This window comes from Aotus nancymaae, unplaced genomic scaffold, assembly GCF_030222135.1.
Source record: "Aotus nancymaae isolate 86718 unplaced genomic scaffold, 86718_ANA_hifiasm-v0.15.2.pri h1tg000064l_0, whole genome shotgun sequence".
NCBI classification, from domain to species: domain Eukaryota; kingdom Metazoa; phylum Chordata; class Mammalia; order Primates; family Aotidae; genus Aotus; species Aotus nancymaae.
Window position 1 is genome coordinate 5,967,746 of NW_026988478.1, and position 16,219 is coordinate 5,983,964.

The 16,219-nt window shown below is 32.9% G+C and overlaps 1 protein-coding gene across 7 annotated transcripts in view; it reads left to right on the forward strand.

Moving 5' to 3' along the window:
- Positions 1-14,228, forward strand: part of AP3S1 (adaptor related protein complex 3 subunit sigma 1) — an 88,605-nt gene extending 74,377 nt beyond the window's left edge. For 2 of the 7 annotated variants that reach the window (XM_012448858.3, XM_064366210.1), the window contains 3 exons: positions 2,827-2,934; positions 7,026-7,066; positions 13,519-14,228. In XM_012448858.3, coding sequence (XP_012304281.3) covers positions 2,827-2,934; positions 7,026-7,061 — 144 coding nt within the window. In that variant the 3' untranslated portion in view covers positions 7,062-7,066; positions 13,519-14,228. Of the gene's footprint in view, positions 1-2,826; positions 2,935-7,025; positions 7,067-12,239; positions 12,288-13,518 lie in introns of all 7 variants that reach the window. The other 5 variants (XM_064366208.1, XM_064366209.1, XM_012448845.3 and 2 more) reach the window with 3 other exon arrangements.
- Positions 14,229-16,219: the final 1,991 nt, after the last annotated feature.

Here is a 16,219-nt window from a genome sequence, read left to right on the forward strand (position 1 = left end):
AGAGAATAGTGTAATAAAATTAGATCAAACTAACAAATATTGGGAGAAAAGAGAAAGTATAATTAAAAGTAGAAATAATATTCAGTACACTAAAAGTAAATTGAATTAAATAATTCATTGAAGATAGAGATGGGTTTAAATAAAAGGCACAGTTTATATAGGAATGGCTGGATAAATTCTAGAGTAATTTTCTTTATATTTACCAATTTTCATAACTGGTTGCTTTTCTAATATCCACCAAAAAAGATCATTTAAGTTTTTTAGTATCCTATGACATAAAAATTTTAGTATATTTGATTTGTTTTAATTCCAGATATTATTTTCTTTTCTGTTCAAGTTGCCCATCTTTGGCCAGTGGGAACTCCTTTAGATTGTCTTTTCTAAGTTCATTTGACCCGACCTACCCCCTGTCATACACTTTGGTAGCTGTCTTGTGTTGTGGTCAAGCTAGATGTTCCAAACTCATTTTATTCATTTCCTGTTACAAACATGTTGGCAGCCATTCTTTTCTAGGAGTCCAGATTCCTTTTTGTTGGAGATAATATATAGTAACCACAGTCTAGAGGTGCTCATAATTATAAAGCTGCTCATTGTTTCTTGGCCTTCAGTGAAGATCATTATATATATTTTCTGCACCAGCCTTCAAGTCAGCCATTTCTCCGAGGAACCCTGGCTTCTTTTAGTAGTGAATGATGTTTAGAAATGATGATTTGGGCACTGTGTTTGCTCATTGTTACTGGGGTGACATGGCTCCTGGTTCTTAGTGAATTGAGCTGAGAAATAGATGTATATAAACACAGCTGTTTCTAGATCTTGATATGTATATTAAAAATCATTGACCACTTCTTAATACCTCATAGTCTAATACAATACTACAGAATTTATTCTAGCTTTCTTGTTCTTCATATTTGCAACTTGCCTTTCTGACAGAGCTCAGTGAGAGATCCCATTATAAAAGTATGTGTCTAATAATAATGTCAATTCACTGTTTTAAATTTTTATAATTTTGTTTGTTTGCTCTCACCAACACAGTTTCATTTATCATTGTCATATGTATATTAGGCACCAGTGTCTTTTGTGATTTTCCTAACTTAATTTCTCATTCCTTCCTGCCTCTAATTCTTTATTTTCTTGCAGAACTGTGAAAATTAATTTATATAGTAAGTTCTCATTTGTGTAAATTAGATATGCGTATACACACATATAACAAGTGTGCACACAGCAAATATTCTAGGATACCTAAGATACAGCTAACTGATTAGCTTTGGATAAAGGGACCTAATAACAGATGCAGAGTGTGGTAGAGACTATTACTCATAAATAAGTTTCTGTATGAGCTTTTAGTCATTTGCCTATATTGTTTTTTTTTTTAAATATATAAATTTTTCTTCAAAATTTGTGCATGAGGTATCCATGTTTCCAAAATGAAAAATAGTAAATAATAGGTTTTTTTTTTTTGAGATAGGATCTCACTCTATTACCTAGGCTGGAGTGCAGTGGTGTGATTTTGGCTGACTGCAACCTCCGCTTCGTGGACTCAGGTAGTCCTCCTGTGTCAGCCTCCCAAGTAGCTGGAAGTACAGGCGTGAGGCACCATGCCTGGCTAATTTTCTGCATTTTTTTAGAGACAGGGTTTTGCAGTATTACCCAGCCTGGTCTTGAACTCCTAAACTCAAAGCGATCTGTCCACCTCAGCCCCCAAAAGTGTTGGGATTACAGGTGTGAGCCACCATACCATTGGCCTTCAAGGATATTTTTTAAATTATGAATAAATTTGCATGAAATCTTACAAGAAATTTAAATTGAATAATATAACTTATTCAATTTATATAACTTCTAAAAGCAGTTTTATGTAACTTCTAAAAACAGTTTTTTGAAAAAAATTAATTACCTTATAATACTTAGTGGTTCTAAGGTAAGCACTTAACGTGAATTATTTGTTTAATTCTGTAATCCTATGAGGTGCCTATATTATTTCTGTCTCTATTTCATAAATAAGATAACAGACTCAAAGAGCTTGAGGTAACTGAAGGGCTACAACTAATAAATGATAGGGTCAGTATTCATACTTATCTAATTTTAGAGTCTCCATTTCTAACCTTACCACATTATTTTTTAAAAATTATAGCAGAGTAGATTCTTCTGTGAAATGTAATTCAGCTCTGAATTGTTTATTTTTTGATCCAATAATACCTTATGAAAAGACATGAAGTTACATTTTTACTCCCCAACAGAAGATATCATTTTTTGTCATTATAAGATGTATTTATGAGAAGAAATCTGAGTATTACATGTGTAGAGGATTTGGGGATAAAAGCACTATTAAAGTACTCACAATTTTTTAAAAATTTACTTTTTTTCCAATCTAGAGCCTGTTGGAAGTACCATACTACATTGCTTCATTAAGTACCATGAGTATAAAATAACAACCTAATAATTATTGGCTAAGAATCTGACATAAAAGGCCCGTGTAGATTATATCTTAGTATTAAACTTGACATAATAGTAATAATGGTAGTTAATATTTACTAGTCATTTATTTTGTTTTGAATACTGCATTGGATTACCTTGTTTATTCCTTTCAACAGTTCTACGAAGATGGTACTATTATTTTTGTTTTATAGCTCATTAAGCTCAGGCTTAAGGAGGTTATATAACTGCCTACAGCTTCACAGTAGTGATGAAAGTAGATTATGAGCCCATACTCCAAGTTGTTTTTACCACTCATACTTTTAAAATAGACAAAGTGGTATTTGAAACAAAAAGTGAAATCATAAAATTTTTTTAGTGAATTTTCTTTGAGTATATATTCTTTTTTCCCTTTAGGTTCACAATATTCTTGCAGAAATGGTGATGGGGGGAATGGTATTGGAGACAAACATGAATGAGATTGTTACACAAATTGATGCACAAAATAAGCTGGAAAAATCTGAGGTAAGAATGGAAAATGCTATAATTAAGGAAGGTTCTCAGCATGATGACAACTTACGCATGATTTGTAGCTTTCACTGTTTGTCCTTCAGTATCACCCTTTAGGTTCAGCTGTTACACTTATTCAGTTTAAAAAAAAAATGGAATATGCACACATTAGTATGCTAAATATTCTGTGACTATTATCTACCAAACAGCTTTCTGTATTCTTTTTTTTAGCCACAATCATATAGCTGCCTTGGGTAATAAGCACAATTCCAAATCTTATTGCTTAAAAGAATTATCTGAATAATGGAATCTAATATTTGCTTTGTAAAACTTTAGTCAGTAATTATCAAGGAAATCTTAGAGCTGATATTTTAAAGATATAAATTTTGTGTTACAAAACTACTTCTGAAAAGAGAAAGCACAGGAAATGGGATTCTTATAAGGAAGTAAAGTTTCAAGTTATAAATAAATGCCTAGCATGTCTGAGTTCACATTCAAAAAAGAAATTCAGTACCTTAATATTTTAATTCTAGATCTTTCCCTAAGATCACTGACAAGTTAAGTCACATATTTTAGACATTGATAGATATATATTTATGGTTTTTATTGCATTCTGTAAGATTGATTTGTTATACTTGGCTTTCTGCTGTTAGATTCACCCTTAGATTGGATAAATAAGGAACAACCAGCACTTTAGCATTGTATAAAACCCTACTTCAGAATTTTAGTGACTCTTTCCTTAAGCACTAGGCTGAATATCAGTAGCAGGTGCTGTAGCTGAGCCACCCAGGTTCACATTATTTTGGTTATTACCCTAACAGAGGTTTAGAAAGATCAGTAGTTTTATCACTTAAGGTCAGGAGTTCGAGACTAGCCTGGCCAACATGGTGAAACCCTGTCTTAAAAAAAAAAAGCAAAAAACAATTATCCAGGCCTATGGGGCGCGCCTGTAATCCCAACTACTCAGAAGGCTGAGGCAAGAGAATTGCTTGAACCTTGGAGGCAGAGGTTGCAGTAAGCCAAGATCATGCACTCCAGCCTGGACAATAAGGTAAAACTTCATCTCAAAAAAAAAAAAAGAGCCGGGTGCGGTGGCTCAAGCCTGTAATCCCAGCACTTTGGGAGGCCGAGGCGGGCGGATCACGAGGTCAAGAGATTGAGACCATCCTGGTCAACATGGTGAAACCCCGTCTCTACTAATACAAAAAATTAGCTGGGCATGGTGACGCGTGCCTGTAATCCCAGCTACTCAGGAGGCTGAAGCAGGAGAATTGCCTGAACCCAGGAGGCGGAGGTTGCGGTGAGCCGAGATAGCGCCATTGCACTCCAGCCTGGGTAATGAGCGAAACTCCGTCTCAAAAAAAAAAAAAAAAAAAAAAAAAAAAAGAAAGATCAATAGTTTTGACATCTCATTCACCACTCAGCTCGTTTGAGGATACTCTTACATTTGGTATTTATAGACATAACTCAGATTGGAAAAAACACATTTTATTTATAATTATTAGTGTTAAGCTCAGATGTTTAGTTGATTTAAAGTAAGTATTACTATGAAAGCATCAAGGTATTAAAAATACACTGGCATTAATATACAACAGGTGAGTTCTGAAAAATTTATCTTGTTGGCATTTTAAAGGATCAGTTTAACTCAATCTATGCCCATTTGAATTGAAAGAAACGCAGGATGAAGAATAAATCTGAAATCTAGAAACAGTTGAAGCTTTCTTATAAAAACATTTACCAATGTTCTCTTTTAAATTTAAAATAGTCTTGCATTTTTCTTTATCTCAATTTGCCATTCCTGTTGGTTTCCCAAAGGAGAAGTTTATAATGGTAATGTAAGCTAAGACTCTCTTAAGTAACTGTATATATATTGTTTGTCCTATAGCCAGTATTTAAAATATTGGCTTTTGAAAGTGGAAAATATAAATTAGGTTAATAGAGAAAATTTTGTTTTAGGACAAGGAAAAAGACTCATAATTTTATTTAGTATAACTGACTTGAAATGTATTATTTAGTATAGAAAAGATTACTATAAACCCTGAGCTATTGCTTTTAAAGTTTTAAAATAAAATGTGTGTCATTTGTTAAACATTGCTTTGCAAAACTGTATGGTTATAGATTTTAAATGCCAAGGGACAAACAGTAACGCAATCCTTTAATAACTGGTATAATGAATAGAGTATCTAGTAATTTGTGAACTGTGTATAATCATCTATAAAAAATATTGACCACTTGTCAAGAATTTTCACCTTTCCAGGTACTTAACTCCTTTTCATTGCTGGTGGTCCTTCTTTTTATTTTGCTACTTAACACATTTATGCCTAGTGTTCCATTACTGGAACACTAAGCTTGTAGGAGTTATTTATATCCTACCGCTCAAGGTCATCGCCAAGGTCTGATTTTTCACCAAAAATTTGCAACCTCTGGCGTAAATGGATTAATGTGCTATATTGACAAAAAGGATTGCATAATGGGTGTTTGCTTTCTGATTGTCAAATAAAACTTTGTTAATGAGACAATTTTTCTTCTCTATAAAGAGCAGTAAAATGTAGAATTTTCATTTCAATGGAAATAGTTATAAGAATACTATAACTTAAAATCCATTCACAGAAATAATACTATTTAAAATAGTTTAGAATACTGGTAATTACTTTCTATTATTCATTCCCTGATCATCTTGCATCATACATAATTAGTTGTTATCTGGTACCAAATCAGTTTTTCTTTTTTTGTCTTTTACAAGAAAGTATGTTTTAAATCTGATTGTGGGTAAACCACAAAATTACACATTTTTTCTACATGTAACATCTGCTAATATTTTAGTTAGGAAATCAGATTTCAAGTCAAAATGAGGCCATTTAGTCCTGATCATCTTTTTAAAACAGTACTGAAAATTATGTTGACTAATTTTTCAGTAACTTTCGTATATTTTAAGTATGTTTGAAAGGCTTCTAGCTTTATTCCAGACATATTGAAATGTCAAAAGCTTTCATATGTTTCATCTCCATGTTACTTTAATTGGTTAAATTTACCAGAGAGACTACTCTGCAGAATAATCCAAAATTACTTGAAAGCAAAGTATAAACTTGTACTAATCTTCTTACTAAATTTCAGTTAAAATGTATTATATAAGCACAAACTTAAAGAAAAACTTGTTTGGCTGGGCACGGTGGTTCATGCCTGTAATCCCAGCACTTTGGGAGGCTGTAGCAGGCAGATCACCCAAGGTCAGAATTCAAGACCAGCCTGGCAAACATGGTGAAACCCTGTCTCTACTAAAAATACAAAAAAATTAGCCAGGCGTGGTGGCACTCGCCTGTAATCTTAGTTACTCTGGAGGCTGAGGCAGGAGAATTGCCTGAATCCAAGAGGTGGAGGTTGTGGTGATCCGAGATTGTGCCACTGCACTCTAGCCTGGGTGACAGAGCGAGACTCCGTCTCAAAAACAAACACACAAAAAAAGACTTGTTTAAAATCAAGAATGTCATGATTGATGAAAAAACTGGTTATCAATATTTTTAAAAATCATTTAAGAAATATTTTAGGAACATCATTTATCTTTGAAATCAGTCTGGGTATAGTTAAGCCACAGCTTTTTAAATGTAACATGCATTTGTCTAGGAGCCTTTGTCAGAAATCGAAGCTTTTATCATGTTGATCTAAAGTTAGTATATTTTTGGTAATGGAAAAAAGTGAACCAGTTTAATTCCCAATAACTAGACAGGTAGAAGCAAAGCTCTCTCAGATCCTTAAAGAGAGAAGCAAAGATATACTCTGAATGTATTTTCATCTATTCTGTTTTGATAGAAAAATGGTTTACTATAACATTGGAATATTGGGAGAGGAGGGTTTGAGCTGGGAGGTTGATGGGATTGGAGGGGAAGTGTAAGAGGTACTCAGGAACCTGCCTAAGAATAAAAGGACTCCCTGGGGGTGGAGGTAGAGGGGTGGGGTTGGGGAGATTTGTTAGCTTTTATGTATTTCATGTTATTCTTAAGATGGATAAATGAGTCTGAATTTAGTCACTACTTTTTGAAAGTCAGTCCTCTTTTTTTTTCCCCGAACATCCTGATCTTTCTAGCTCTTTCCATTCTTCTCTCTTACAGACCTTTATCTTTCAGTCTCCCAGACAGGACAGGTAGACAAGGTATTGCTGACTTTGAGAAAAATGTACTATAACAAAGGGAAAGCAAAATGATGTCAAAGGCAATTAATTATTTAGGCCAGACTCAAAAATTCTTTGTGTTAATAAACCCATATAGTCCCTGTAGCCTATTTTCCATTCTAGTTTCTCCTTGTAGTTTCTTCATCTTTTATTGGACTTAGTGTATTTTACTAGTATATCATTGATGTCATGTTTGTTCTGTTTTGTCTGCCTGCATTGTAAAAGGAAAGTTTAAATTTATTTTAAACACTGTCATCTAACTGACAAATTGCATTTATAGAAATGACAATTTACTTTGTATATAAAAACGTAAAATTTATTTTGAGCATCATATAGCAGAACCAATCTTAATTTAACTCTCACAGATTTGTTTTTCTCCATCTCTAAATTAGGATTCTAACATAAAATTGCCTGCTGGGTTTTGGAAGCTGTGAATTTAAAAACCAAAAGCTGAACCTTTAGAGTTTTGCATACAAAATGGGAAGCAGCAAAGGCTTAGAATAGTGACTGTTAAATAGTACTTTTTCCCCTCAAATGGTTTTCAGTTCCAAAGTCTTAACAATTACTTTTACAGTTTTGACCTGCAGTGCATATTAACAGTGGCCAACAGAAAATAAGATTAGAAGTCTTGTAAAATTTGACTTAAATGCTTGAAAAACTGAATTAAATATATTGAGCAAAATACAGTGGGTTTTCATTGTAGCAAACCTTCTGATGTCCAAACGTGTTATAATCAAAATCAGTAAAAATATGTTAATGTTTTAATTAGTATTGAACAAAAACCCTGAATATTTTTGCAAAGTGTACTGGCAAATATTGGAAATGTTTTTAATAGACCTCTACAAAACTAATTTTTCTTCTGATATTTGCTGTACGTTTTTTCACACCATAAATTAACTGTGAATTACTTTTCTAAAAGTTCCATGTATGTAGTGATAAGCAACTCTTTTGTATAAAACCATGTCAGGAAAAGAAATGTTTATATCTCTGATTGAAAATTTCAAAATAAAAGTAATATATTGAGAGAAAAAAATGTATAAACTTACTAATTAGAAAAACATCACTAAGAATTGATTATTGTCATAATATCACAAAGCATTGCCTTTTAGCCACTAAATTTTAACTATATTCTCTGGATGTGTTTGAGAAGTAGCAACATATGGGTGACTTTATAGTATCTTATTTTGAGATTGTGGGCTATATCACAAAACTGGGGTACCATTTTTGGTCCCTCTACCTATGTTATTTTGTCCCTCATATAGAGAATACATAGTAGTCTCATTCGCAGCATTGGTCAAAATTATTGCCAGTTTCTATGTTACAGTATATAACTTATGTTAAACTGCTATTTTCCAGCAAAGAACCACTAATCACTTAGGTCTGTAAACTTTCAGTACTAGAACTGGTAATTGGCCTTTAAAAAAAAATCAAGTTTCTATTTCCAAAGAGTAGAGAATAAGAAAAGCGGCTCTAAGATACAGATGTTGTATCTAAGATACAGATGTCATGAGTTGGTTCTGCCTCTCTACATTGATATACACATTTGTTTTGTACTTCTACAAAATTATGGTGAGAATCCTTGAGGTCACTTGTAATGGTCAAAACTAGTAATAATAAATCCATGAAAGTCATTGGTCTGCTCTCTTTTTTTTCCATGCAGGCAAATCCCGTGTTTGAAATTAAAGCTATAATTGAAGATAATCTGTACAAAATGACTAATAATTTGGAAGGCTTTTGAATGTTTGAACATTCTAATTTTGTTAAAACTGTAAAATACCATAGCTCTTCCTCATCAGAGAATTCTTATGAGCATATCTAAATCTGTTTATAATTGCAGTATTAAAGCACTGCCATTAAAGCAAAGAACAAGCTTATTATATAGCCCCAGATTAAAAGTTATTCTACCTCATATTGAGAAAATTTAAAAACTGTTGACATTTTCTTTTTTGCTCAAAAACATGCTTTCAAAATCTGCCATTATTTTGTTAATGATTTTGAGTCTGAAACCATTTAATACTGTGTTTATTAATGTTGGTGTTCTTTCACTTTGCTGTTAGGTCAAAATTATGAATGTGCATATAGCAACTTCCAGCAGGAAGGGTGGGTAAAGGTTTTAATATATACAAATTGTTCCAACTACCATCTTATTATGCTGTATTTTAAACTTGAAAAAAATATATTTTAAGATGGTAGGATGGTATTTTATGTCTTAGATGAAATAAATAAGATTACTACTTTCCTTTTCCCTTCAAGAAAGTTGATCGTTTATTGCATGAGGAAAAGGGAGCTATCAGGGTCTTTGAAATATATTTTAGTAATGCTGCTTTTTCAGTTTTGCTTGCACATATTTTGTTTATTTTTGGGTCTGGCAATTTAAAAACAAAATCAAAAACAAATCATATCCATCCATTACTATCTTTGTGATTCTTCAAGTGCTTGAAATTTCCAGGAGTATGTCTGTATAAGTCTTCTATCTGTTTGGCCTCATTTTGGTATACCTGCAGACTTCATTTTGTTTTCTTTCTCTTAATTCTGTTAATTTATTTAATCTCATGGGAGAGAAAACATGATCATTCTTTTATATACTGTATTTCATTCTTTCATCCAATTCATACTCTTAACAGCTTTGGATTCATATATTTGTTTTTATTGATGTAGTCGCTGCAGTTTACCTGCCATGGTGGTGCTCAAGTATAACATAGATGGAAACAAGTTATTTCTCCAGTAGAATTTCATTCTTTTTTATTCCTGCTATGTGTCAACTATATAATCTTCAATCTTTAAGAACTATGTTGTTCTGTCAGAAATACCTTATTTTTATATTTAAAAATATATTTACAGTAATCCCTCTATCTGTGGGGGATACATTCTAAAACCCCCAGTGGATGCCTGAAACTGTAAATACTACTGAACCTTATATATGCTATTGTTTTTTTCCTATACATATATACATACAATAAAATTTATAAAATAGGTACAGTAAGAGTTTAACAACTAATAATAAAAGAGAACAGTTATAACAGTATAATATAATACAAGTTGTGTGAGACCAGGTATTCTGGCTCACACCTATAATCCCAATACTTTAAGAGGCCAAGGCAGGAGAATCACTTGAGGCCAGGAGTTTGAGCCAGTCTGGGCAACGCAGTGAGACCCCATCTCTACAAAGAGATATGTATATTTTTTACATTAGCTAGGCCTAGTGGGACACACTTGTAGTTCTAGCTATTCAAGAGACAGGTGAGAAGATCACTTGAGCCCAGGAGTTCAAGGCTGCAGTGAGCCATGGTCGCATCACTCACTCCAACCTCAGGGACAGAGTGAGACCCTGTCTCTTAAAAAAAAAGATTATGTGGATGTGGCCTCTATCTATCACAGTACTGTACTGTACCCACCTATTTTCAGACCACATTTCACATTTGACCATGGGTAAATGAAACCATGGAAAGCGAAACTGCAGATAAGGAGGACTACTGTACTGCTAACAAGTCAAGTAGACTTAATTTCTGTAAGTTTTAGCATTGAAAAGTTAAGTGTTAGTAAAAGTTATTTTGTTGCTTTGAGTGTATCTTACTGGAAAAAAGAAATCTTAACCAAGATGAAAATTGCTTCATACCTCTGTGTCAGCAAACTAATTTTCTAATGAAAATTTACTCTACATTTTATTTATGTTTTAATAAAAAATGTTTCAGACATTGCTTTCATGAAAGTCTGAAAATGAAATTTGTTTTATAGCCATTCTGGTGTTGACTGAGTGACATAAAGTCTTTTTCTAGCCCTGAATTTTTATATATAAACATTGCTAGCTAGTTTAAGCATCTACTTATTGATCAATAGTGCTTATCATATTTTCTTCACATTTTATATTTTACATAATATAATTTCTTTTTAAAATGTTAGTTTAATTCAAACTTAAAGTACATATTACAATTTTAAATTTTCCTACCATTTAAATTTATGGCATACTACACAAAAGTATTGAACATGCTTGAGAAATAATTTGATTCTCCTAATTCATTTGCGTGTTCTAAATAGTTCCCATCCTTTGCATGTCTATGGCTTGCTGCTTATGTTTAGAAGAATTGTAGTTTGTTGTACTTAGAAACTTCTTTTGATTTTACATACTAAGCACAAATATGCTATTTAAATCAATTGCTATATTGATTTTATGTATTCTCGTTAGCAGCCAACAGTCGACACCAAAGATACAATTCAGTCTGACGAAAGTTAACAGGAAAAGTTTTTTAATCTTTTTTTTTGTTTGTTTGTTTTTGCTTTAGTTTAGCTGTTCATGTTACAGGATATGGAAAAGAGAGCTTTATTAACATTTAATACTAAAAAACTATGTTTACTAAATATAAGTATAAACCATAGTGTCCAGTAAATATACAGATACACACACACAGTTTCTCTTACAATAATAAAATCATTTAATAATTCATGCCTTTTAAAATATTTATTCTCAAATAGTTTGTCAATACTTTTCTATAGTCAATTCATCATTTGTCTTTTTTATAGAAATTTTGAAGTAAAGTTAGTGGCAAATTGGTCTTTTAACTAGAAAAATTACAAAATCCTCCAATCTAAAAAATGATACTACCTCCAGAACGTCTGCAATTTTTGTTCTGAAAAATTGTAAATTTTTCTTCCTTAGCAGATAACATCTTCCTGATAAAAGAAAGCCAAAAGATGGTAAACCTCTTTGAATTGGATTCTTCTTTGATCCTAACACATCTTAAATTTTTGTAGCTAGACCTTTAACTTGAAATGATCAAATTAAAGACCCTTTTGAATATGATACATGCTACCTTAATTATTATTTAGTTGTATTTCCCAACATCTTTTGGAGGAGCAGCAGGGATGGGGGGATAAAAACTTCATTGCTTCAGGTAGGTATAAGTATAGAGGTCAATCACATTTTTAGTTGTACATCAAGAATGACTAACATCCATTAAATTATAAAAATTAAATTCTCCAGCCCTATTTAGTATTAATTGGGTAGGGAGTTATTCATTTGTATCACCCTTATCTTTGCCTGTGTAGAATATACTTACTATTAATACTATTCTACTAATTTTTCTATTATTTCCAATTCTGAATTGATAATCCATGGCTTTTATTTCATTGCTTAACAATGTTTGTATCCTTTATTTAGCAAATAGTTTACACTGGCCTATTTTGTATCAGTCAAGATTTTTCTCAGGTAACAGCTTTATTATTATTTTTATTTTAATGAACAAAGGTAGGATTACATAAGAAAGGAAAACTAAAATTATGAAAAGGGACATTAAAGCTAGTGTTTCTAATTTTATGGACATTGCCTTATATATAATCTAATCAAAGTGGAAGATTTGTTTTTGTTGCTTGTCCATTTTTAGACAAAATGATGCCCCTAAACTCAATGTCTTTGTTGGCTTTATTTTATATTATATAGCCTAAATAAAAATTAATGAAATCTAATTGGTATATAAATTAAACCTTAAATATGAAGGCTGTTAATGTAGGTGAGAAAAATGATATATATACATTTTTCTTTTATTTTTAAGCATATTTTCTTTTAAAATTATTTCACAAATTATAAATGTTCCTACTAAACAAGAAAGCCAAATATTATATACTAGTGGTACTTACTGGAAATTTTAGAATTCATTTATTTATATTTACTACCTCTTGCATTTAGGCTTTTCTTTCTCTAAATTTGTGTACTGTAAGCTGAGTATATGTTGCTGAATCTACACTGTATGACAAAACATTTTTAATCATTATATTTTTATTAATGCATCAAAGGGTTGGAATGATCCTCTTTGTGTAGTTTCATCTTTAGGTGTAACTTTTTTTGGATTGAGGCTTTACTTAAAAGCCTATTTTTTGAATGTTCTAGAACTTTTTTAGAAAAGTTTAAAAGAGCCCTCACAATTTTAAAAACTAATTTTATTGTTTTAAATTGTTTTAAGGGTTTATCCCTAAGTAAAGAAATTAAACAAGCATGATCTATTACTTGCAATTTTTATTTCACAGCACATATTGATGATAAATGCCATTTTAAAAGCAAAAGAAAATCTATCATGATTGTTGCAAGAGATCTTTATTAAGGAATGTAAATCATGCTTCATGCTATATGTCAGTTAAATCAAGATATAGGTGAAGATTTAGGGTCTATCATGTGAATATTGTGTGGTAGTGCACATTAATTTGTATTTAAATCTTTACATTGTTACCATTGCATGTGTTCACTGTATTTTCTAATGTGTCACTGTTTTCTCTTTATAAATTGGTATTTCAAAGTAACCATTCCATATCAATTCAAACTACCATCTGGTCTCTAAGCTTGTTATATGAAAATCTTTTATCATTGTCTTCCATTGTAAATGTTTTATGATGAGCTACACCTGAGTTGTACATTTTCTTTTTCTTTTATTTGCTTCTGTATACAGGCTGGCTTAGCGGGAGCTCCAGCCCGTGCTGTATCAGCTGTAAAGAATATGAATCTTCCTGAGATCCCAAGAAATATTAACATTGGTGACATCAGTATAAAAGTGCCAAACCTGCCCTCTTTTAAGTAAAAATTTTTAAAGGCTACTCCCAGGTAAAATCCAGGGGGAAAAGTCATCTAAGTTTACCATGCAGTTGTTTACCAAAAATAGAGGAGGAGAGTCTTAACTTTTGCTCTTGGATTTAAGTCAAGGTACTGTACAGAAGTTGTGTAAAATCAGTATGAAAGTTCAATGTTGCTTTTCTTGCTCAGTGATTTTAAAGAAATTGAGTAGTTCCTATGTGATTTTTTTTTTCTTTTCTAAACTGCATTCCTGTGTCCACCTACGGCATGCCTCTATGTATTGGCTACTACAGTGTTTTAAAAAGTGTTTCAGATATTTCTTTAATTATGTACAAGTTGGTGTTTTGTATGGATCACAAGTGCAGCATTCCTTAATTTCTTCTGCTATTTGTCACACAATTGTTATTTAAAGAACCAAGTATGTATTGCATGAAAACATTATGACTTTTTCTCTTAGTTTAAATAAACTCCAAGGTAACTGGACTTCTAAAGCACCTTTCTGTTTGCCTGATGTCTACTTTAGCAATAATTTTTTTTACAACCCTCTGACTCAACAAAGTAAATAAAAGTATATTTTATCACTGTTAAGCAGCTGTTAATGTCAATTTATTTTATACTCATGTTTTTAATATTCAGAAACTCAGTAAATTATTCTAAAACTCAGTTTTTCACAAATGAAGAGCAGTGTATCTCATAGCATATTGTGCAAGATAAGATCTGGAGTAGGAGGTGACAATCTTTCTAAAATGTATATTGAGGCCAGGCGTGGTGGCTCACACCTATAATCCCAGCACTTTGGGAGGACAAGGCGGGCGGATCACCTGAGGTCGGGAGTTTGAGACCAGCCTGACCAACATGGAGAAACTTCGTCTCTACTAAAAATACAACATTAGCCAGGCGTGGTAGTGCATGCCTATATTCCCAGCTACTCAGGAGGCTGAGGCAGGAGAATCGTTTGAACCCAGGAGGCAGAGGTCGCAGTCAGCTGAGATCATGCCATTGTGCTCCAGTCTGGGCAACAAGAGTGAAACTCCATCTCAAAAAAAAAAAAAATGTATATTGAGAAAATGTAAAATCTTTTTTATACAAACAGCTTTAAGCCTTGCCTCCTGTTCTTTCTTGCCCAGATAGTGAAAAATAATTTCAGCAAATACCTAATTGATTTTGAATAGAAAAACACTTGGGGCTCTAGTCGTCTGTTTTATCCTAAAGCAAAGTTAAACTAATGTTTTCTCAAGTCCTAACACTCACATATTCTGGTTTCTCATAATTGGCCCATATTTTATTTGGCTTTCCAGTGAGTGAGGTTACTTTTTCAGTTAGACTAAGGTTTTCCTTACAGTTCTAGTTCTCCTTCCTCAAATGTTCTCTTTGAATCACTTCCATAGATTTGCAGCGCGTATGAATTTTACCTCAAGAACCCTGAGATATAAGAAAAGTTATTTTATTTTTTCTAAATAAAATTAATCTGTCTCTAAGCTCCCCATCGTGTTAAGGTAACAGGAAATTTAATCTGTGATTATTGGGATTTCTATCAGCTCAAGGATATGCAAAAGTCCTAGAGAAAGGTTATGCAAAGTAGAACATTTCAGGTGGTCCCTGGTCTTTTAGTCATTTGACAAATGTTTATTAAGTGCCTACTGCGCCCTCCAATTAGCCCCTGTCTTCATGGAATGATATACAGTAAGACAGAGTGCCTAGCAGTGCCCCCACCCCCACCCCCGCCACCAGCCCACCCTTTTTCTTTTCGCTTTGTGTTTGGGGAAACAAATTATGGGAAGGTTAAGTGGTTAGTATATGCCAAAATGAGGGAAACCCCTGGGCCAGGCCGTATTTTAACTTCAAGAAACAGTCAAAAGTGTTTTATTTCTCATTATATTCTGTTACATACCATGCCCAAACAACCTACCATCCTTCCTCCCCTGCCATTCTCTCATCTCCCACCCCCACTTTCTTTCCTGCAGCAAATACTTACTGAGCATTAGCTATGTGCCAGGCATTGTTCTAGGTACTAGGATAGAGCAGGGAACAAACTAGATTCTGTTGGAACGTAAATTCATGTGGGGTGAAACAATAAATGTATGATATGTCAGGAGGTGATAAGTGCTATGGAGAAAAGTAAAGCTGGGTAAAAGAGACAGGGAGTAGTAAGGTTGGGGGAGAGGAGTTGGACTGTTGCTGTGATATATAGAATGGGTAGGAGGAGGCATCTCTGATGAAATAACCTTTGAACAAAAACCTGAAGGAGGTAAGAAAGGCATCATGGGAACTTGTGGAGCAAAAGTAAATCCACATAGCAAGTAGCAGATGGCAGGTCCCAGAGGCAGGGGCATGCTTGTGATGTTTGAGAAACAGCAAGGAGCCAGTAGCAAAATGGGCAAGAGGGACAGTGAGTTCTTTAATGCTCTATTGTCCATCTCTCAGAATGTTTATTCATGGATAATACACAATAAAGGATATTAGCTTTTAAACTTTTGTATATTTTGTAAAGCAATAAAGCAGAAACTTCTGGTTAAACGTGCATTATTAAACACTGATTCATATTTGTGCTCTTTCAAACCACAATAAACTGACGGGAA